At 35.2% G+C, this 23,064-nt stretch overlaps 1 protein-coding gene across 7 annotated transcripts in view; it reads left to right on the forward strand.

Annotated features, from left to right (window-relative positions):
• Window positions 1-23,064, forward strand: part of AIMP1 (aminoacyl tRNA synthetase complex interacting multifunctional protein 1) — a 46,735-nt gene that overhangs the window by 18,139 nt on the left and 5,532 nt on the right. For all 7 annotated transcript variants that reach the window (XM_037830406.1, XM_037830407.1, XM_037830409.1 and 4 more), the window contains 4 exons: window positions 2,183-2,296; window positions 4,200-4,367; window positions 14,158-14,372; window positions 21,259-21,427. In XM_037830406.1, coding sequence (XP_037686334.1) covers window positions 2,183-2,296; window positions 4,200-4,367; window positions 14,158-14,372; window positions 21,259-21,427 — 666 coding nt within the window. The remainder of the gene's footprint in view (window positions 1-2,182; window positions 2,297-4,199; window positions 4,368-14,157; window positions 14,373-21,258; window positions 21,428-23,064) is intronic.

Below are 23,064 nucleotides of genomic sequence, written 5' to 3' on the forward strand. Positions count from 1 at the left end.
AGTGACCTGGAGGTCATTCCAGCTGAACCTCAGGCTAGGTGCAGACAAGAAAAATGTAGAGTAGTAACAACTCCTAAATCTGAAAACAAAACCAGAAAATCTTTAACAGGAGGAAGAAACTCTAGGGGACCAACTAACAATACTGGAAAAGATATTAGGAGAAAATATTTAGTGAAGTAAACATGAAAAATCCTTTATTAAATCTCAGTGAAGGAAATCTTTAATGACTTCAAATTCCTTCATCAGAATGAAGGTTACCATAGTAAAAAAATGTCAGTGCAAAAATCAAGTGAAAAAATATTCAGTTAGTGTTCACATCAGAATTACCAGACTGGGAAAAAAAACCTCTAATAAGAATTCTTTACTATATAATTCAATCACAAATTCAGAATATGGCCTAATTACTTATTATTGAGAAATAATTAAGATAAAAATGTAGAATTGTGAAGTGATATAGCCATGTTGAATGCAGACTTTGTAAAAACTAGTAGGAAAGAATATTAAACTTCTTCCCAAATTGATCAGTACGTGAAAATGCATGTGAAGTAAAAGCTGTTGCTGAAATTTCTACTATGTGGTTCAGTTTCTATATTTTATTCAACACTAAATGAAATTATAATTACTGGGATGACTCAGAAAATAACATTGAATGTTAACTGAAAGGTGTATAATACAAGATGGTGTGCTGTTATCTATTATATACGGTTAATGTTTGTGTGCATAGCAGTGTTTAATGGAATATATACAAATAAATAGATAACTCAATGAAAAAAGCCCTGAGAAACTAAAGTAGCAAAAGAAAAAATTTAATTACAGCATCCTCCAGAAAAACAACTGAAAAACATCCTTCTGAACGTCTAACTCCCATCTAACTCAGTGGATTTTGCCCTACCCAAACTGCAGTCAACAGCAGGACCCCTAGGACATGCCTAGATTTAGCAGCTGTTCAGAGGCAGTGCAGAGGAGAGAAAGAGAGTTCTGATGGTTCTAAGAACACTAATGCAGAAATTGCCAACATATACTCAAAAAGAGAGGCTCCCAATCTGAGTGCAGTTCTAAGCAAGTGAATATTATAAGAATAAATGGGTAAGTAGAATAAAAAGATCATAGCTGCATACTGAGGAACCATGGAAAGATCAGAAGGTCTTGAGGTGGCTTAAGTGCTCAAAGAACACCAGAAATATCCACAATATTCCTTTCCTGAGAAAAATTCTGCTGTGAAGATAATTCTAATTATATCCCATAGTAGAATGTTTCTTAAGGACTGAAAATGACTTTTTCTTTCCATTAACTTTTAAAATTTGCAACAATGCATGTTTACTAAATTAGAAAAATTTATAATCTCATCACCCAGTTGAAATTATAAATATTTTGTCTTCACTTATAAACATTCAGTTATAAACATTTTTGTCTTCACTTTTTTTTAGACTTTTTAAAAATTCTTTCAACATATGCATACTCATGTTTAAAACAACAGAATCATGTAGTTGCATTGTTTTGGCCTTTTTCACTAAATATATCATGAGCATCATTCATTATAATAAACATAGCACTAAATCACACATACACAACTTAAAATGGATTTTATGTCAGTTGAAACATAAATTTACAGTATCTTGTGTTTTATATGTCTGAGCATTGCATGATTTTGATTCGTTAAATGTTATTTATAAATGGTTAAAAAAAAAAAAAGGAAAAGCCTGAAAAAAAAGATATTAGAATATTTCTTCATTGTTTATCATTATTAGACCTCGGAATTTTTCTTCTTTTTGTAATTTAATATATCTAATACATTTTCTTTCTTACAATTTATTTTTTACTGTCACTTTTGTGCTACATTCTTAAGCTATTTACCTTTGCCCTCTAATTTAGCTACAATGATGAAAATGTGGTAATTTGATTTTGGTAAGCATCTTTATAGAAACTAGGAAGATGATTTTCATTTCCACTGCTTCATAGATTTTCATCCCTTTCTCTCTCAGTGTCTCTCTTTCTCCCCCACCCCCTCTCTCTTTCCTCTTTAAACATAATATTGTTTTAATAAAAATTAAACTGACAAAGGAATTAACTAAACCTGTACTTACTATTGTTAAACCTGCTATATATGCTCTTTTCAAGTAGTATTTGTAAGAGACTGTTTAGAAAACAAAACTCCATCTAACTAGGTTTTATTTGATCCTAGTTTTGCAGGCAACTTTGAGAGAGGAGAAGAAACTTCGTGTTGAAAATGCTAAACTAAAGAAAGAAATTGAAGAACTGAAACAAGAGCTAATTCAGGCAGAAATTCAAAATGGAGGTGATTAAATACAGAAATTCTGGGTTGTTTTGATTTATAATAATAGTAATTGTATTCTTTATTAGGTGTTTAGTAACTTAAGCATTATGGTTGGTTTCTCATTTTATGATCACAGTAACACCACTGTGGGGTCTTCCTCCTTTTTCCAGAAGAGAAATTTTCTGGAAGCTTAGAAAAGCAAATTACATTGCCTGAGGTCACACAAAAATGGCAGATGTGCAGTTCAGAAATCTCTGCTTTTATTCTCTGTGCTATACTTTACCTTATTTATCACTGTTCCCTATTGAATAGTTATTGAAATGTTAGCCATAATAATATGTAGTTAACTTTATTAAGTTTTACTGTATACCAAGCACTGTGTGGTAGGTGCTTTACATTTATTATTTATTTACCTTTAAAAATATAAGTACATTGATATCCTTTTTTATACATGAAGAAATTGAAGCTTAAAGAGATATAATTTGCCCAAAATTATAGTTTTTAAGTTATCCAAGTCAGCAGATATTTATCATTTCAACTATTATATTTTTAAATAAAAGTGAAAATTTTAAACAATATTAATAATAATAGCTGTGTTGCATTTTCAAAGTGCCACATGGAAAGGCATTTGACTGTAAAAACCAAATATTTCTTAAATGAAATAAGGAGACCCAAGTATGGTGAAAGCTTTTCTTACTATTTCTTTTCACCATCATTCTGCCAATGAATTATTTTTAATGTCATAGTATGAATACTACCCTTAGCTTAATAAAAGAGGGAAAAATCAATAATGTGTGCTTAGTGCTGTCAACAAGAGACAATATTGTTTGTCAGTGGAAAATGTGAGGTTATTTGATCCTTCAGAAGAGTAGATTTGGAATTCAAGTATAGAATTAAATAAGCAGTTAAAATATTAGCAATGTAAAATACTTTTCACTTGTCTCAGTTCCCTATAAACATTAAACTTTTAAACTCTTAATTTTATTTGTGAAATGTCAAATCAAATCAGTGGTTCGAATTCAAGTGGTCAACTCTGTCTAATGGTGAAACAAAATAAGGATAGATGGAACTTCACAATTACTAAAAGAAGAAAGTTAGAATTTTGAGAATACTAGCTTCCAGGGAAGTGTGTAGTTAAAGACACCTATTGCAAGGAACTTAAAAAATGCCTCCTAAAAGTATTCTGAATGTTGGCCAGAATCTAAGGCACATCAATATTCCTCACAAGACAATATTTTTCATGTTTACTAGGCTGTGGGAATGTTTTTAATATGTTAAAACATTGCTGAAGGAATTTCTTTTGCTTCTTTAAGAAATTTTCTTTTGAAATAGAATTATGGACAAGTAATGTTTTTTTCTCCTTTAATTCTAATCTACAAATAACTAATATTAAAACACTTTCCCATTATATTATTTAATATAAAAGAAAACTTGAGTGAAAAACTTTCCATCTTCCCAAACCATGAAAGTATAGTTCCCTCACTCACTCTGTGTTTGAGGGACTGATTTCTTAGCCTCTGTATGGCTGAGATTTATCATCTGTAAAATGTGGACATGAATAGAACCTTCCTCTTAGGGTATTTATTAGATGAGTTCATTTATATAAAGCATTTTGAAAGTGTCTGAGGATTAATAAATGTTAGCTATTACCGTTGTTATCTGCAGTTTTCTCACTTTAGTGATTGGTAATTAAATGGGAATATGCATTTATTTATTCTTTTGTCACCTCAGTAATGGTAAAAATACATTTAATTTCTTGGCAGCCTTTCTACAGTGTCAGAAAATAGGCTGTTAATAGTCAAATGCAGTGAATTTTTCTTTAAAGAGTTCACATTTGTGACTCACAGTTCCATATGTCTCATTTTGTTTGTTGATTTAGTATAAATTTAAAAACAAATAAAATCTTTTTAATTCTCTGTTTCAGTGAAACAAATACCATTCTTTTCTGGTACTCCACTACAAACTAATTCTACACTTTCTGAAAATTTGATACAGTCTACATCAATAACAGCTGTATCTTCTGATGCCAATGAACAGATAAATGGAGGCAGAGGAGAAGAAAAGAAGATAAAAGAAAAAATTGAAAAGAAAGGTATTTTCAATCTTTATTTGGTAATCAACTGGTTTATCAGATTATGTCAACATTTTTTATAATGGTAGTATTCCAGTTTGCTAAAGCCGCTGGAGATGCAATATACGAGAAATGGATCGACTTTTACAGTGGGGATGTTCCAGTTTGCTAATGCTGCTGTTACGCAAAAATACAGGAAATGAATTGGCTTTTATAAAGGGGATTTATTAAGTTACAAATTTACATTTCTACAGCTATAAAAGTGTCTAAACTAAGGCATAAACATAAGTAGACCTTCACTGGAGAAATGCCATTGTCATCTGGAAAACCTGTTAGCTAGGAAGGCACGTGGCTGGCATCTGCTTGCTCCCAGGTTGCATTTCAAAATGGTGTTCTGCAAAACATCTCTAGGCTTAGTTTCCTGGGACAAATTCTGGGCTAGTATCTCCAAAATGTCAGTAAAATTCTGCTTTCACTGGCTGTCTCCAGAATGTCTCTAAGCTGCAGCAGCGAGCTCCTTCTGTCTGAACTCTTATATAGGACTCCAGTGATTAAATCAGCACCCATTCTCCATGTGTGGGACCACACCTCCATGGAAATAATCTAATCAAAGGCATTACCCACAGTTGAGTGGGTCACATCTCCATGGAAACAACCTAATCCAAAGATTCTAATCTAATCAACACTAATACGTCTGCCCCCACAAGACTGCATTAAAGAACATGGTGTTTTGGGGGACATAATACATCCAAACTGGCACCAAGGGTTTATTTGTTTGCAAATTTGCAGTTCTAAGGCCATGAAAATGTCCAAATTAAGGCATCAAGAGGTAGAAATCTTGTCTGAGTGCCCAGATACTGGGAAGGCACAAGGCTGGCATCTGCTGGTCCTTTGTTCCCAGGTGTGTTGCTTTCAGCTTCTCATTCCATTGGGTTCTCATTAATCATTTGTGGGTTCTCACTTAGCTTCTCTGGGGCAAACTCTGGGCTTCGTCTCTTAGTTTACTTAGCATCTCCAAATGTCTTTCCATCTGCATCTCCAAGTGTCTTTGAACCCTCTTCAAAATGTCTCTGCCTTTTATCCTTTCATAGAGTGTGCCAGTAAACTAATTAAGACTTTGAATGTGCAGGTCACACCTCCAGGGAAATAATCTAATCAAAAGGTCCCACCCACAATTGGGTGGGTCGTGTCTCCATGGAAACAACCCAATCAAAAGATCCAACCCACAATAAGTCTACACCCACCAGAGTGGATCAAAAGAACATAGTCTTTCCTGGGGTTCACAACAGTCTCCAGCCAGCACAGGTGTTATCAAAAGAAATTTCAAACTTTTTTGAGGACTCCTTGCAAAATGTATTGGGAGTCCTTCATCAACTTTTAAACTAATGCTGTTTCTGAAGTTTTTATTTGGAACTTCATGAAATACCTTTGATTATTATGAATGATAATCTTTTACTTTACCTGGCCTACTAATGATTATTTAAACAATATATGAAGTATGTAGTTAAACACCTATTTTGTGCCAGGTACTATAAAGGATTTTTATATGGGTTTCTTCCATACCTTAGTATTGATGGGTTTTAGGAACTTGTTCAAGGTAACACTACTAGCAAGTAAGAGAGCCAGGATTCAAATGCAGGTCTGAATTACTATAGAACTCAAGTGACTAAATGCTATAGGACATTATAATGACCATGTTTAGTTATATTTCTTTGGGGAAAGTTTTAACTTGGCGTAGCAGGAGTACATCTACATTGTACTGACATCGATAATGGCTCCTAATTCCCTACTAGTTGGACTGAGGGAGCCACAATTTTCTTAACTGCTTTTGAGAAAGAGCCATCAAGAGGTAAAACTGGAAAGTGGAATAGCTGAAAGACAGTGTTTCAGTTTGCTAAAGCTGCCAGAATGTAACAAACCAGAAACGGGTTGGCTTTTTCAGTGGGTATTTGTTAGTTTACAAATTTACAGTTCTAAGGCCATGAAAATGACCAAACTAAGGCATCAAGAGAAAGATACCTTCTCTGAGGAAAGGCTGCTGGCATCCGGGGTTCCTCTGTCACATGGGAAGGCGCATGGAGACATCTGCTGTTCCTTCTCTCCTGGGTTCTGGTTTCATTTGGTCTCCGGTACTGTTAACCCCAGTAAAGGGATTAAGTCCCACCCTGAATGGGCTGGGTCACATCTCAGTTGAACCAAAGGGTGCCACCCACAATATGTCTGCCCCCACAGGGATGGATTAAAAGAACCTAGTCTTTCGTGGGGGTACATAACAAGTTCCAAACCAGCACAGATAGAAACTGAAAGCTATGGTGAAGACTTTAAAAATTTTTCAGATTATCCTAATCTGATCTTTTACCCAGTAGCTTCAGGGAGTGACCATCCTAGAGGGGTGAGGTGAAACAAGAGTCCTAGGCTGGTCATAGCTAACATCATACTTGATGAAAGACTGAAAGCTTTCTTTGTAGGATCAAGAACAAGTCAGGGATGCCCAATGACACCACTGTTACTCAGTTTTGTACTGGAAGTTCTAACCAGAGCAGTTAGGCAAGAAAAAGAAATAAAAGGCATCCAAATTGGAAAGGTTTTGTAAAACTTTCCCTATTTGCAAATGACATTACCCTATACACTGAAAATCCGGAGAAATCCACAACAAAGCTCCTACCACTAATAAATGAATTCAGCAAAGGTGTGGGAATACAAGATCAACACCCCAAAATCAGGAGTGTTGCTATACACAAGCAATGAGCAATCAGAAGAAGAAATCAAGAAAAAAAATTTCGTTTATAATAGCAACTAAAAGAAACACAAATCTAGGAATAAATGTAAGGATGTAAAGGATTTGTACATAGAAAATTATAAAACATTACTAAAAGAAATTGCATATGACCTAAAGAAATGGAAGGACATTCTGTATTCATGGATTGGAAGACCAAATATTGTTAAGATGTCAGTTCTACCCAAAGTGATTTAAAAATTCAGTGCAATACCAATCAAAATCCGACAGCCTTCTTTGCAGAAATGGAAAAGCCAATGTTCAAATTTACATGGAAGGGTAGGGGACCCTGAATAGCCAAAGCCATCTTGAAGAAAAATAACAAAGTTGAAGAGCTCACACGTCCCAATCTTAAAACTTAATACATAGCCACAGTAATCAAAACAGCTTGGTACTGGCACAAGGATAGACATACAGACGAATGCAATCAAATTGATAGTTCAGAAATCAGCCCTCACATATGGCCAACTGATTTTTGATAAGGGAGTGGAGACCACTTATTTGGGAAAAAGTAGTCTTTTCAACATATGGTGCTGGGAAAACTAGATCTCCATAAGCACAAGAGTGATGGTGGAATACTACCTCATAGTAGCTACAAAAATCAACTCAAAGACCTAATTAAAGAGCCAGAACTATAAAACTCTTAGCAAAAAAATAGGGAAAATCTTTGGGATCTTGTGTTGGAAATGGTTTCTTAGATGTTAAACCCAAAGCACAAGCCACAAAAGAAAAATAAGATATATGAGACTTCATCAAAATCAAAAACTTATGTACGTCAAAGAACTTTATCATAAAAGTAAAACAATGACCTACACAATGGGAGAAAATATTTGGCAATCACATATCTGATAAGGGCTTAGTAACCAGAGTGTATAAAGAAATCCTAAACTGAACAAAAACAACAACAACAAAACGACAGCCCAGTTAAAAAATGGCAAAAGACTTGAGTAGACATTTCTCCAAAGAAGATATATGAATGGCCAAAAAGCACATGAAAAGATGCTCACCATCATTAGCCATTAGGGAAATGCAAATCAAAACCTCAGTGAAATACCATTTCACACCCACTAGAAGGTTTCTATTTAAACAGAAAATTTCAAGTGTTGACGAGGATGTGGAAAAATAGGAACACTCCTTCATTGCTAGTAGGAATGTAAAATGGTGCTGCTGCTGTGGAAGAGTTTGGCAGTTCTCAGAAAGTTAAGTGTAGAACTGCCATAAAACTCAGCCATCCCACTACTGGGTATGTACCCAAACGATTTGAAAGCAAAGACTCAAACAGATAATTTACACACCAATTTTCATGGTGACATTATTTACAATTGCCAAAAAAAGGAACAACCCAAGTGTCCATCAACCAAAATGGATAAACAAAACAGTATGTACACTCAATGGAATATTATTTAGCTGAATCTTGTGTTTGGCATTGAGGAACTATATAAAATGGTGTCTTGTCCTGGAGAAGCTAAAAGGAATAATAAACAGGCATGTCACTAACCCTAATACAATGATATAATTGCTTGGATAAAGTTAAGAACAATAAAGTTGGAGCATGTAACCTGGGTCCTAAAGGATGTATGAAGATTGCCCATTCAACATTAAGTTAGAAGTTTGGGCATTCTAAGTAGAGGGACCAGCATAAGTAAAACCATAGAAAGTAGAAGTTAGGTGTAAGGAACCATATGTAGTTTGGTATGACTGAATTTGGTATATATTTGGAAGGTAGTGTCAGAGAAATCAGAGGTAGAAAGCTTGTGACCAGATTGACCAGATTGCAAAAATAGGAAAAGGAATTCCAGTCAAAGCAGAAAGTCTGAACTAAGGCATAGGAGTGTTAAGGTTTCAGGAACCCGTAAGAACTGAAGTTTAGAAAGGAGTATCACCATCCATTTAAGCAATCTGCCTAGATTTCATACAATCAACCTTAACCTGTTCTCCTGCCATCTTCGTATCTAATTGGCCCCTAAATCCTAGTGATTCCTATCACCAGAACATATCTAGAGCCCAGCTCTACTCCTCCATTTCTTTAGAAGTGGTCTTAAATCAGATTCTCATGATCTTTCTTCTGGATTATTGTTAAAGCCTATCTTTTCAAGTTTATCCTTTACCTTTCTGATAAAACTTTTTCTCATTATAAATCTGACCCCATTTTACTTACTCTCCACCACTACTTACTGTACTGTATTTCCCCAGATATGCCCAGAAAAGTGCTTCTGTAATCCTTTCTGTATACCTCTCATAATACTCAGCATACTCTTTTTAAAATTTGGGAAAATATAAAATGGTTGAGGTATTTTTGAACTAACCTAAGTCAATTTGGCATCTAGCCATTTTCATCTCCCCTTAGTACCTGTCAGTTCCTTCTGTTGGTTAGAAGTAAGTACAAGGCTATACATCCTTTCCCATACAGCTTCAGCACTAGGAAATGGTGTGGGTTTATATAGTTACAATGAAAGCAAGGCAGACTAAATTCTCCCACATTACAAATATTTTTAAGAAATAGGCACAAAAACAGTAATATAGCTTGTTCTTATAAGTTTGGTGAAATCCACATGATTTCTTCTCCAAGGAGGATGCTCTGTTATTCTGCCTGCAGGATCATTCAGCCTTCTAGTAAGATGAAGCAACAACGTCCTCCTTTAAGTAGGAGTGGGGATGGGGGAGAGAAAGGGCATATAAGACCAAATGTAACTCCAGATCTAGAACAGCTCTGTCCCCTGGAACTTTCTGTGATGATGGAAGTGCTCTGTTTCTGTGGTGTCCAGTATGGTAGCCGGTAGCCATAGGTAGCTATTGAGCATTTGAAATGTAGTTAGAGTAACTAGACAACTGAACTTTTAATTTATATTTAATTATTTTAAATTTAAATGTAAATAGCCACATGTGGCTAGTGGCTACCATATAGGACTGCACAGATATAGTTATTCCATAGGTGTTTGGCTGCTAGGATTGCCAGATTCCAAAATTCTGTTCCTATAAGGGTTGTGGCCCCATACAGTCTTTCTAGGCCACCACATATCTTGAGTATCACTCTTTTTGCCAATGAAGCATTATTTCTAAAATTTCTCATGATAACTAGCAAAGCTTGTGGTATATATATTTGCAGTCACTTCTGGAATGTGGAATCCTAAGGTATTTTAAATACCCAGGAAATAGATTAAAGTTAAAAATATATATATGCATGTGTATACACATGCATATATATGTATACACACCCACACATAGATATAAATGCATCATTCTATTCATACTATATTATAAATGTATAGTTCATCATTCAAAGATAACTACTGTTAAGGTTTTCGGTGTATTTTCCTTAGTAATTTATAATACATATTTTTATATCATTTGAGTTAACAAGAAAAAGTCTTTGCTAAGTAGATAAAGAATTATATCTTTTTTCTTTGCTGATTTTTTTTTTTTTATGGCATTTCATTATTTAGATATTTAAGTTCTTGCACTAGGTTTTTACAAGCTGGTAAATACTGACAAATTATTTTTCCCACAGAACTATAACCACACATTCCCAGACAGTATAAATATATGGTTAGTACACATCACCATTTTATCAATTATATAATAAAACAAATTATCAAGTATCCAAATGTTAAGTTACACAGCTCAAAAGGAATATAAAATATTATATGTCTGCTGAATTCATTAGCAGAAACCTTTTTTTGCGAGAGAAGTTGGGAAGAGAAGGACCAAAAAAAATCACTCTTCAAACAAAAATAATGGTAAACAACTCCAATAGATACGGAAACAATTAACAAGAATTTAAGGAATTTTATGATTAAGAATTGTAGCTACTATAACAAAGCATCTCTACCATTTAAAAAAAAATTTCATAGTTAAAGAGCGTATTCTACATGTTCTGCACAAGACAAAAACAACAATTTACTAAAAATATTTAATAGACCCCTCACATTCATTTGTCAGGCCCTCCCTATTAAGTTGCACCCCAAAGTGCAAACAGTAAATTAACTGTAAGGCTTTTTTGCCTGGAAGTGTTAAAGACATGTGCTTCTGAACAATGTAGATTTTTAAAATAGAGGTTTTCTCTAACATCACAAAATAGATTTATAGATAGACATTAAAATAATCACCGTAAGACTCAGTAAAAATGGAAAAAAATTCAGTGGTTGTGCAAAACCTGATGTATACTGCTTTGAATGTGGGAGATGTAAACATAAAGTGAACAGGCAAATAACCATAGGCCCTTGTTTCAGTGTTTGAAATGAGTGAAGGAATAGGCCCCAGAAGGTCTAGAGTGTTCATTGTTTCTGGGATTTTTAAGTTCTCAATGATGCTAAAAATATAGAAGTATTGTGCTGGGTATTTTGACATCTGATCTCTAAATTTCTTATCTATTGATAAGATTCTGGCGTGGGAATAGATTTAAAGAAGATTTGTAACTCAAAACTGCATGATTTCAGCAAAGGTCAAGTGTTACAAATGATAAGCACATTTTAAGTACTGACCAGCAAGAATCTTCCGTTAAATGTTTAAATGGGTTGATCGTAACCCAGAGATAGAGGTTGCAATTCTGTCAAACTCATAGCATGGTAAAACTACTTTTCTGTATCCCTGTGGAAGTTTCATTAGACTTATTCATCAACATGTCGGCTAATATATATAACAAATTAGGGCCTCTTAAGTTCCACTTCCAAGGCAATAGCATCAGGCACCCCAATTTTATTGAATGCAACAGTTGTTTCTGTGACCATTGTAATCTTTGAAGCACAGCTGCATTTTAGGACAAAAGTTGCTTGCTGTTAAAAGCTCCATGCTGCTTTTGTCTTGTGAACTGTACTGCATCTTCATGTTTCATTCCACCTTCAATCATTGCTGAGGCAACAAGCATTCGTGCTCTCCCAAGACCTGTAACAAAATGAATAGCAATGCAGCAGCAACCAGTTTCTCCACTAAATTTAATTTTTGCAAGACTTAACCAGTGATCACCAATCTGTTTGGATGGTGGTATGCCATCATCAAAAGTCCAGTCAAGAACATGGATGCCTTCTTCCTCCACAAGAGCAGTGTCATGAGTTGCTTCACATACTCTTACTATTGTGGTAACTCCATACTTCTTTAGTTCCTCTCTATAAATTTGCTTAAGTTTGTATTGGTTGGATTGTGTGTAATAAGTAATCTCTTGCTCTTGTATGTGACTTCTACAGTAGCTAGGTGCTTCATTTGAGCTATGTTAATTTAGTTAAAAACACTCAATTTTAAAAATTGAATACAGAAATGATTTAAAGGAACTGAAATATACTCCACTTGTAATTCTCAGTGCTTTGAATATGAAGTTGGGAGTAATGGGAAATGAATTGAATCCCCTAACAAGAAGCAGTGATTCTTCAATCCAGTAATACTTAGGCAGTATAAAGAAGTGTACTGAGGTTTGCCCCATCCAGGTCAGAACTCTTGCAGAATGCTCTGTGGATTTCAGTTCAACACTTCTGCATCCAGGAAGTAGTAATGAATTTCTACAGTTCACTTGTCTGCATGGAGGTTGTGTGCTGTCCCTGGCAGTAATCTCCACTGCCCTTCAGAAACTCCATAAATGTGACCAAGACCACCACAGAACTGAGGAATAGGATTACTCATTGAAAATTGTGGCCTAATCATACAGCTGGTCCCAAGGAGGTGGCAGTGAAACAAGCAGGCGGCAGTGAAACAAGCAGGGGCTGCAGTGCAGGGGGCAGCAGTGATTGTTGCAGGGTAGTGACGGTGGCACCCATGCAGTGAGAGGCTCTAAAAAGAGAAAGTTGCTGACTTGGTCTGAGGGAGACAATGTGCACACCAAGTTGCAAATGAGATTTTAAAAGTTGTTTCATATATAAAACTAGCTGGTAGCTCTTGTAATTGTAAGTTGTGAAAGTCCATTAGACAAAATTCTCCTTTCTTACTCCATGCATGATTAATCTTCTCTGTGCTTCTGTAGTTTCTTTGTGTATGTAATGTTTGTCACATATATATATATGTCTGTCTTCCTGAAAAGAGATGTTTAATGCCTTGACAACCTGGGCCATTCATATTATTTCCAGTGCCTTAGCACTCAGTAAATGTTTGCTCACAGATTAAAGAAAGGTTTAGTTGAGAAGGAATATTTCTAGACTACAGTGGTTTAGCTCTGCACTGCAGATTGAAGGTTAATAGGTTTTTATTTGGTTTTAAGTTTGTTTCTGCCAGAGAAGATAAATGTACTCTTAAGGAATAGAACTCTTACCTTTCTGCTCTTTGCAGGATACATTTTGACCAAGTGGCTTCAGTAATCATACTAATAAGTTACATTATCAGCATATAAATAAAAGTAAGATTATTTTTAAAATAATCAAAATAAAATATTCTCTTCCTCTCAAATTGTTGCTATGGATAAACTAAAGTCCTAATAATTGCTTTGGAGAAATCTACAAAAAGGGGAAATTCTTTTTATACATAATGTGTATATAACTGTTGAGAGAACCATTTAATCAGTGGAGTTGTATATTTCATTGCCATTCATTCCATTAATTAGCTATGGAATTGTAGTGTTCTTTCTTTATAATAAAGGATTTTTCACTCTCTAAAATGTCACAGTAGAAGTTTTAAAGGATTTCTTATAGTTTGTTTTGGGGAAAGTCAAACTTGTTCTGTAAAGGGCCAATTAGTACATGATGTTAGACTTTGTGGGCCATAGATCTCTTTCACAGCTACTCAACTCTGCCACTGTAGCACAAAAGCAACCATTGAAATACGTAAATGAATGAATATGGTTTTATTCCAATAAAACTTTATTTACAGAACAGGCGGTGGGCCAGATTTGGCTCACTAGCCATATTTTGCCAACCTCTGCTCTTTGTCTAGAGGTATAGACATATTCAACAGAGAAATATTAATATGGGGTTTAAGATGTTATGGCTTGAATAATTCTTTTGTTTCTGTGATTTAACTGAAGGTCGGAGGTAAGCTTTTAGCTCATCAATATTGGTTCTATGAGTTTTTTACTCATGTTTTACTTCTGATTCTCCCTATTCGTGAATTTTTTTTTAGGAGAGAAAAAGGAGAAAAAACAGCCGCAATCAATAGCAGGAAGTGCCGATTCTAAGCCAATAGATGTTTCCCGTCTGGATCTTAGGATTGGTTGTATCATCACTGCCAGAAAACACCCTGATGCAGATTCTTTGTATGTAGAAGAAGTAGATGTGGGCGAAACAGCCCCAAGAACAGTCGTCAGTGGCCTGGTGAATCATGTTCCTCTTGAACAGGTAAACCGTACACCTAAAATTACTTCTACATACAAGTGTCTTTTCATTCCCTCTCTCTTGATGTTTTTCCATTATAATTCTGATTGGATGTGGTGAATTCCACAAAAAAAAGTGAATAAAACCTCTGAAAACTGTAAAAGATCAACAAATAATGATAGAATCTATGAGGATAGAAGGAAGAAAAAGGTGTATTATTTTTCTTTTTTTATTTTGAGTGTTTTTAGTTTTGTATCTTACATTGAAAACAATGTTTATATATTTTAGTATCTAAGTAACAACAAAATACAAAATAATCCATTTTTAGGGAATAAAGTAAGACTTAAAAATTACAAATTCAGTTTCTGTGCATGTCCTCTTTTTTTCCTCAAATATGCAGATAATTTGGGGCACTATAGAAATAAAACATGTTCTCTTACTTTTAGATTGGTGCTTTCTGGGTTTATATATTAGTGATTTTAAAAATTGAGGAATAATGAAATTCCTTGATGGAATGATGATGATGATGTTGATTGCTGTTGTTTTCAAAGCATGTAACATCTACCTTGAACTGTGAAGTTTTTTTCATATGCTGTTTCATTTAATACTATAAATGACTCTGTGTTACGTACGTAATGCCATCCCTGTTCACAGATGAGGTAAGGCAACTGAAGCAACTTATGCGTATAATAAGGAGTATATATGTCTCCATCTGAAGCCAACATTGAGTGCTATTAATTCCAGCACTGGTCAGCCTCCCTTTTTATCATTCAAGTTGGGATATAGTCAGTCTTGAGGCTTCTAGCTACAGGTGTTCTGCAGTTGTTAGTGCCATACTCATGATCTAGGTCAAAATCACCATTCTGTGGAAGGAATGCAGTCCCAGAAGAGTTAGTTTTTCTTCCATAATGTTTTTGTGTTTTTTTTGTTTGTTTGTTTGTTTGTTTTTTGAAATAAATTCAAAGTTATATGAACAGTTGCAAAAACAATACTAGCCCCATTCACAGAATTCCATCATACCCTGACCACCCTCCCCGATAGCTCAATCCACCAACTTTAACATGCTGTCACATCACTATTTCTTTTCCTCCCTCCCTATCTATCATCTATCATCTGTTGCTCTGTCTTCTGAACATCCTTGTTGCACACATCCTTGAACATGCACTATAATTCACGTATACACTTCCTGTGAACAAGAACTTTATGTAATCCCATTAAGCGCAGCTAAGAAGTACAATAGATTCAACAATGATACAAAGCTTACATTCTATATTTCCTTTTCCTTATGCCTCAGCTGTGTCCCTTTGAGCTACCTGTCCTCTATCCTCCAGTCCCATCCAAGTTCATCCTTAGCATTCAATTGTCATCTAGTTAGACTGTCTTTTTTTTTTTTTTTCAGTTGTGGAAACATATACAGCCTAAATCTTCCCATTCCACCCCCTCCCTAGCCTTTCATTAGTGGGATTATTCACAGTTAGAATGTTGTAATGCTCTTTCCCACCATCCATTACTAGAAATTTCCCTTTACCTCAAACAGCAACCCTACACTCATTTCTTAACTCCCCATTGCCCCTTCCCCCATTTCTCTTAACCCAAACTCTACTTTTCATCTCTATGGTTATATTCTCTGATAATTTATTTGTGTTTACTGTGGGGCTTAAAATTAACCTCTTAAATCCGTATCTTATTTTTCTTTGATACCACCTTCACTTCAATAGGACACATAAACTATGTTCCTATACTCCTTCATTCCCCCACCTTTATATAGTTGTCTAAAATTACATATTTTACATTGAGTTCAAAACCACTGATTTGTCCTTAGAGTTTGTGTATTTTATATCATGTAGGAAGTAAATAGTGGAATTACAGTTCAAAAATTATTGACTTCTATTTGTATTCCATTGTGGTTGGAGAATGTACTTTGAGTGTATTCAATTTTTTTTTAATTTCTTGAGGCTTGTTTTATGTCCCAGCTTATGGTCCCTTCTGGAGAAACATCTGTGATCACTAGAGAAAAATGAGTGTCCTGGTGATTTGGGATGTAAGGTACTATGTATGTCTGTTAAAATTCTCTATATCTCTTTTTCCTTTCCCTGTCTCTCCGCCAGCGGGGCTCCCCTCAGAATCTGAAGTAGGGCAGATCTTTCATTGGCAGAGTCTCTCAGCATTTGTTTGTCTGTGAAAAATTTAAGCTCTCCCTCAAATTTGAAGGAGAGTTTTGTTGGATAAAGTATTCTTGGTTGGAAATTTTTCTCTCTCAGAATTTTAAATATGTCATGCCACTGCCTTCTCGCCTCCATGGTGGCCACTGAGTAGTCACAACTTAGTCTTATGTTGTTTCCTTTGTATGTGGTGAATTGCTTTTCTCGTGCTGCTTTCAGAACTTGCTCCTTCTCTTCAGTATTTGACAGTCTGATCCGAATATGTCTCAGAGTGGGTTGATTTCGATTTATTCTATTTGGAGTTCACTGGGCATTTATGCTTTGTGTATTTATATTGTGTCGAAGGTTGGGGAAGTTTTCCCCAACAATTTCTTCGAATACTCTTTCTAGACCTTTACCCTTCTCTTCCCCTTCTGGGACACCAATGAGTCTTAAGTTTGGACATTTTATTTTATCTATCGTATCCCTGAGATCTGTTTCGATTTTTTCAGTTTTTTTCTCCATTCTTTCTTTTATTCTTTCATTTTCTGTCCTTTGGGCTTCTAGGACACTGAGACGTTGTTCAGCTTCCTCTAGTCTTGTATTGTGAATATCCAGAATCTTTTTAATTTGGCCAACAGTTTCTTTTATTTCCATAAGATCTTCTATTTTTTTATTTACTCTTGCAATGTCTTCTTTATGCTCTTCGAGGGTCTTCTTTATGTCACTTATATCCTGGGCCATGATCTTCTTGATGTCCTTTAAATCTTTTGCCATGTTTTCGTTCCTTGATTATGTTTCTTTGATTAATTTTGCAAGGTATAGTGTATCTTCCAAGAGGCCGGCCCAGACCCCTCTTCCTGTGTTTTACTGCATGGTTCCCACAATCGCAGATGCAGCCGCTCCTGGGTTTTTCCCTTTTTTTTCTTTTAAAAGAGCCAGCTGGTCTCCAAACACTGAACCCTGGCTTTCCCAGCCCACTGCGCGGCTGCGGGTCTTCCAGCCAGCTTACTCACTCGTTTCAGAATGCCAACTCCGGGTTTCACCAAGTATACAGCCCCTCTGGAGCTAGGAGCCCTCGTCCAGCTGGCGCATCACTGTAACCGGTATTCTAGGTCACTTTCTGGTTTTTAACTAGTGTTTTTCACTGAGGCGTTTTTTTCGCTCTGTCTCAGCTAGCCGCCATCTTAGTTTCTCTTCCATAATGTTTTAAAAGTATCACATGAAATTTCACAGGAAAGTCTAGATTTCTTAATTCTGTGAAAATCAGAACTAACAATAGTAATACCATTTTCCCGAGGCAACAGTTGGCTGACACTAAATAGTGGGTGACCACTTTAGTATAGGGTGCGCTCTTCAGATCACTGTGGCTCCACTCATTCCATAGTTTCTTTCACAGCTGATGTGAAGGTTCATTTGTGATTAGTTGGTGTTTATCATCACTCTTCTGTTACTGTTTTACTTACATAAAGTTAAGAGGAAAATGAACTATTTCTTATTCCATGTCTCAGGAAAACAAGAAGAGTAGTATTTGTTTATTCTTTTCAGTGTGCTTTACTCATTTCTTTTACCTTCCTGGTAAACATTTTGTGTTTTGATACCTGGTTTATGGTATTATTTATACAAAAGCTTACAAGTTTCAAGTGCCCTCTTCAGCATAAATTTGTTTCCTTTCTTCTTTCTTCTTTCTTGTTTTGAGTACCAAATTTACTTTCTTGAAGAATTAAGTAGCTTTAAGAATCTGTGATGACAATGGAAAGATTGAAAGACAGTAATAGTTCTTAACTTGCTCTTCATACATGTCTTCTATATTAATTTTAATTATCTACCAATTTCTTCTGCTCCATGGTGCTTCAGATATGATACTGCAAAGGGTATGGACTTCAAAGTTAAGATTGCTCTGCCTCCCTATTCATTGCCAACTCTGCTGATTCTTGGTGTGAATTTGTACAGATCCCTGTATTGATTCATTCATATTTCTGTATGCAAATATTTGTTGAGCACCTGTGGTGTACCAGACACTATTCTACACACAAGGAATATAGCAGTGAATTAAAAAAAAAAAAATAAGAAATCCCTGGTTTTAAGAAACTCAAGTTTTTTGGGGGGTGCCAGAAAATTATCAAGACATAAGTAAATATATATTATGTTCGTGGTAAATGCCAAGTAAAAATATAAAGCAAGGGTAAAAACTAGGAGATATAGAAGCCAAAATGACATCACTATTTTACATGAAGTAGCCAAGGAAAGCCTCACAGAGAAAATGACATTTAAGTAAAGATCTAAGGAAATGAAGAAAACAAATCATGTGTCTCTCTCGGGGAAAAACATTTCAGGCAGCAGGAAGAGCAAATACAAAGACCCTGAGGCAAGTATATGCTTAGGATGTTCAAGGAACCGCAGGAAGCCAGTGTGGCTAAAGCAGAGTAAATAAGAGGGAAAGTAGTGGGAGATCAGTTCACATGTAAGGATGGCAAATTACAAAGGTTTTATAGATCATTGTAAATACTGGCTTTTATTCTGGGTGAGATGGAAAGCCATTGGAGGATTTTTGAATAAGGGAGTAAGTAGCACGGTCTACCTTACATTTAAGTAGGATCATTCTGGCTGCTTTGCTTAAGGGTAAAGATGGAATTAGGGAAATCAGTTGAGAAGATTTTCTTATCCATGAAAAAGGAGATAGATTTGTGTTCCAGTTTGCTAAAGCAGCCATTATGCAAAATATCAGAAATGAATTGGCTTTTATAAAGGGGATTTATTAGGTTACAGATTTACAGTTCTACAGCCGTAAAAGTGTCCAAACCAAGGCATCAACAAAAGGATACCTTCACTGAAGAAAGGCCGATGACATTTAGAACACCTCTGTCAGCTGGGAAGGCACATGGCTGGCATCTGCCAGTCCTTTCCCCGGGTTCTGGTTTCAAAATGGCTTTCTCCAAAGTGTCTCTGAGCTTCTGTTTCTCTTAGCTTCTCTTTCTCAGCTCCTGTGCATCCTTGCTTGTTCTCCCAGCCTTTCTCTCTAAGTTTATGGGGGTCCTCTCTAAGCTTCTCCAGGACAAACTCTTGGCTTCATTTCTTAGCTTAGCATCTCCAAACATTTTTCTGTCTGCATCTCCAAGCATCTGGGTCTGTGTCAGCTCTTAGCTTCTCCTGGGGGCAAACTCTTTGGAATACGTATCTTAGCTTCTCTCCAGAATGTCTCTCTCAGCTTATCTGAGCTCCTTCTCTCTCTCCCTGAGCTCTCTTAAAGGACTCCTGTAAAGTAATCAAGACCTCCCCTGAATGGGCGGGTTCACACCTCCATGAAAATAATCCAGTTGGTGGGTCACATCTCCAGGGGAACATCCTGATCAAAAGTAGTTTCCACCCATAATAAGTCTGCCTCTACAAGACTGCATCAAAGAACATAATCTTTCCTGGAGTACAGAGCAGTTTCAGATGGGCACAACTTGACATATGTGCATGCTTTTTTTCTTTTTTTAACTGTCATCTTGCATAGGACTAGGACTCCTTCATAACTCCTTATGGAGTTAGGTTCATAAGAACTCTGGAGAAAAGAATCAGCTGATTTTGAACCACTCATAGTGGGAAAACGCCCCCTCATTGGGGCTTCTTCTTTTCTGTTCTCAAAAGTTACAGACTATATCTTCTCTCCCAGAGCTGTCATTCACAACCCTAAACAAAGCTATTAATAAAAAATCTGTATCTAACTGATCAAGACAGTAATAGTAAGCATTCTGTACAGCAGGAGCACTTACTCTCTAAAATTGGATACCAAAGTTTGTAGGTTTGTGTATTTTTCTAAAGAAAAGGATCCCAGCTACTTGATCCCTAAAGGATTATATCTAACTAACCCTGTTGGTCTTCTTACATGTTTGCTCTAACCTCTTTTTTTTTTTTTAAGTTCTCATATGTGGCATGTTCAAGTTACTTGTCTTTGAAGAAGAATGTTATTCATTAAGACTCCCTAACAAAGGGCATTTTGAATTTGACCCATTTTTTTTTTAATCATAGAATTTGGGAGTAAATTTGCGTGTAACATTTATTAATAAAACTATCTTTTATCAAGAATATGTCTTTTTTCCCCCTTAACTTTGTCAGTCAGGGAAAACTTAAGACTCTTCTGCTTTTGAAGATTTAAGAAATTTCTATTCACTGTTTATAACAAATTGTAGAAATTACACTAAATGTTAATTGCAGTGTGCATAATGCTTGAATTGTTAAGTTGTGACTTTTTTTACAATTAGAAAATCTTGTATAGTATTGGAAATGATCAGAGTGTATATACTAAATATGTAGGAAAAATATGATTGCATTCATTTTGGTGCTAACACTAGACTAAATGTTTTACATACAGATTGTGATTTAATCCTTATGACAATCCTTTAGTTCAGTATTATTCTCTCCATTTGGTAAGGAAACCAATGAGGTCAACTTTATACATTTCCATTACTACTAAATGACAGCTGAAATTTCAAAACCTAATCTGATTCCCTCAGCCATTTTTTTTCTTCATTCATTCAATAAATGTTGTACGCCAAAGCCTATGTACTTCCAGTCTTAATGCATTGTCAGTTTAGAATTTTGTGGGGTTTTTGGGGTGGTTTTAGTAAGGCTTCATAACAATAATAAAATGATTTTGAATATATAGAGACAGATCTATCCGCAAAAGTAGAATATTTGCTATTTACCATATTAGGTATACCTAATATATTCTAGATTTATTCTGAATTTCTGTACATCTCTAATCATTAGTAATTTTCACACAGATGCAAAATCGGATGGTGATTTTACTTTGTAACCTCAAACCTGCAAAGATGAGGGGAGTGCTATCTCAAGCAATGGTGATGTGTGCTAGTTCACCAGAGAAAGTCGAAATCTTGACTCCTCCTAATGGATCTCTTCCTGGAGACAGAATTACTTTTGATGCTTTTCCTGGTAAGTATTTATTAGTAGTTGTTTGGGATAGTTTGGGAATCACTGTCCTTAAAGCGGTGCTGGTAATATTTAAGGTTAAAATCAGTCCATGTATGAACCACAAAGCTTTATGTTAAGTAACCATTAATGATTATTGAGATTGACTCAAGATGGTGCATTGAGCAAAGCTATCTTAACCACACATTACATCAAATACCATGGAGAGGATTTTGCCCTAGGTAAAAAATACTAATACTAATACCTCCATAATGGTAGAGTGAGACATAGATAGAGAACAAATTGATGTTCTAAGATCATTTCAGCTGTAGATTATCTCAGAATGCAGCACAGAAAAACAAAGAGGAAAAGTTCAGACTGGGGAAAAAATGTATAATTCTCATAATCCATCTGTTAATATACTTACATTTGAAGCAGAAGAGAAAGGATGCTTGGCAGATGCAGAATAAATGTTTCTTTCATTAAAAGGGGAAAACCTCGTAAGAGGAAAAACAGTTATAAATTAGAAGGTTGCATTTATTTAAAAGTTGTTTGTTTACCTAGAGTAATGGGAAAAGCAGAAATAGGAGCAACAAATAGAATTAAGTTCACAAGTTAGAATTGATTTGGGGCCATATTTGTAGAAACAGCTGAGTTTTAGAATAACAAGGCTGATGTGATTATATAGGCACTATTTTTTTCTCTATTAACCATCTAATGGAATGTTAGAATGTGAAGAATTTTAACATTGGAATAGTAAAAATGAGAAATATAGATGAAAGCATGAATTCCCTAGAAACTCAGTTTTCTCCTCCTAACCGTAAGTAGACTAATATAAAAAGCACAAGGGATTATTTGTAAGTGTCCGTAAGTTTAAATGGAGTAGCTTAGAAAACATAACATCTGTGATCTAAAAACTTTATTAGTAAATTGGGTTTCTGGGAAATCATTTCACAAAAAAATATGATGCCTTTGGGTTATAGGAGCATATGATCACCACTTTACTTCCATAATGTCAAAACACTTCCAAAACCTCATACATTTAGGTAAGCCATCTTGTGCTTATTGGACCAACTGTAAATTCTCTTTGCAAGTCTCTAAATCACTAAATTAGAATAGAATAGCAACAAAAGCATGTTTGTTCTTATGAGATTCAGAAGACAAACAACAAAAATAAATCCTGGCTTACATTTCCAGGTTAACATTTGCCTTCCTTTTTATATAAATGCCTAAGTGTTAGTACATTGCTATTTTTTTTAAGTTTTATTTTTTGACATAACTTGTGTAGTCACATGTTTAGAACTGGAAGAAATATGTTCATATACCCACTGTTTTACAAATTAGGAAACTGAGACCCAACAAAATTCAGTTACTTGCTTAGGGTTTGTGGAAGGATCAAAACATAGATATGACTGAATTTCTATTACTATAGTATTTTTTGTTTGTTGTTTGTTGCTTGCTATGAATTAATATGGATTATTTAATTTATGAAGGCTTATAGTTCTTTTATTAGTATTACCTCTTTCATTCCCTTGTCTCATAGAATTAACACTGACTTAGCATTAAAGATGCTACTAGTGCCCAGTATGAATGTCTTGCCTTTATTATAATCTTGAATGTGTTATTCAGTTTGGCTCTTTGTTTATTTATACTTACATTAT

This window comes from Choloepus didactylus, chromosome 3, assembly GCF_015220235.1.
Source record: "Choloepus didactylus isolate mChoDid1 chromosome 3, mChoDid1.pri, whole genome shotgun sequence".
In the NCBI taxonomy this organism is placed as follows: Eukaryota; Metazoa; Chordata; class Mammalia; order Pilosa; family Megalonychidae; genus Choloepus; species Choloepus didactylus.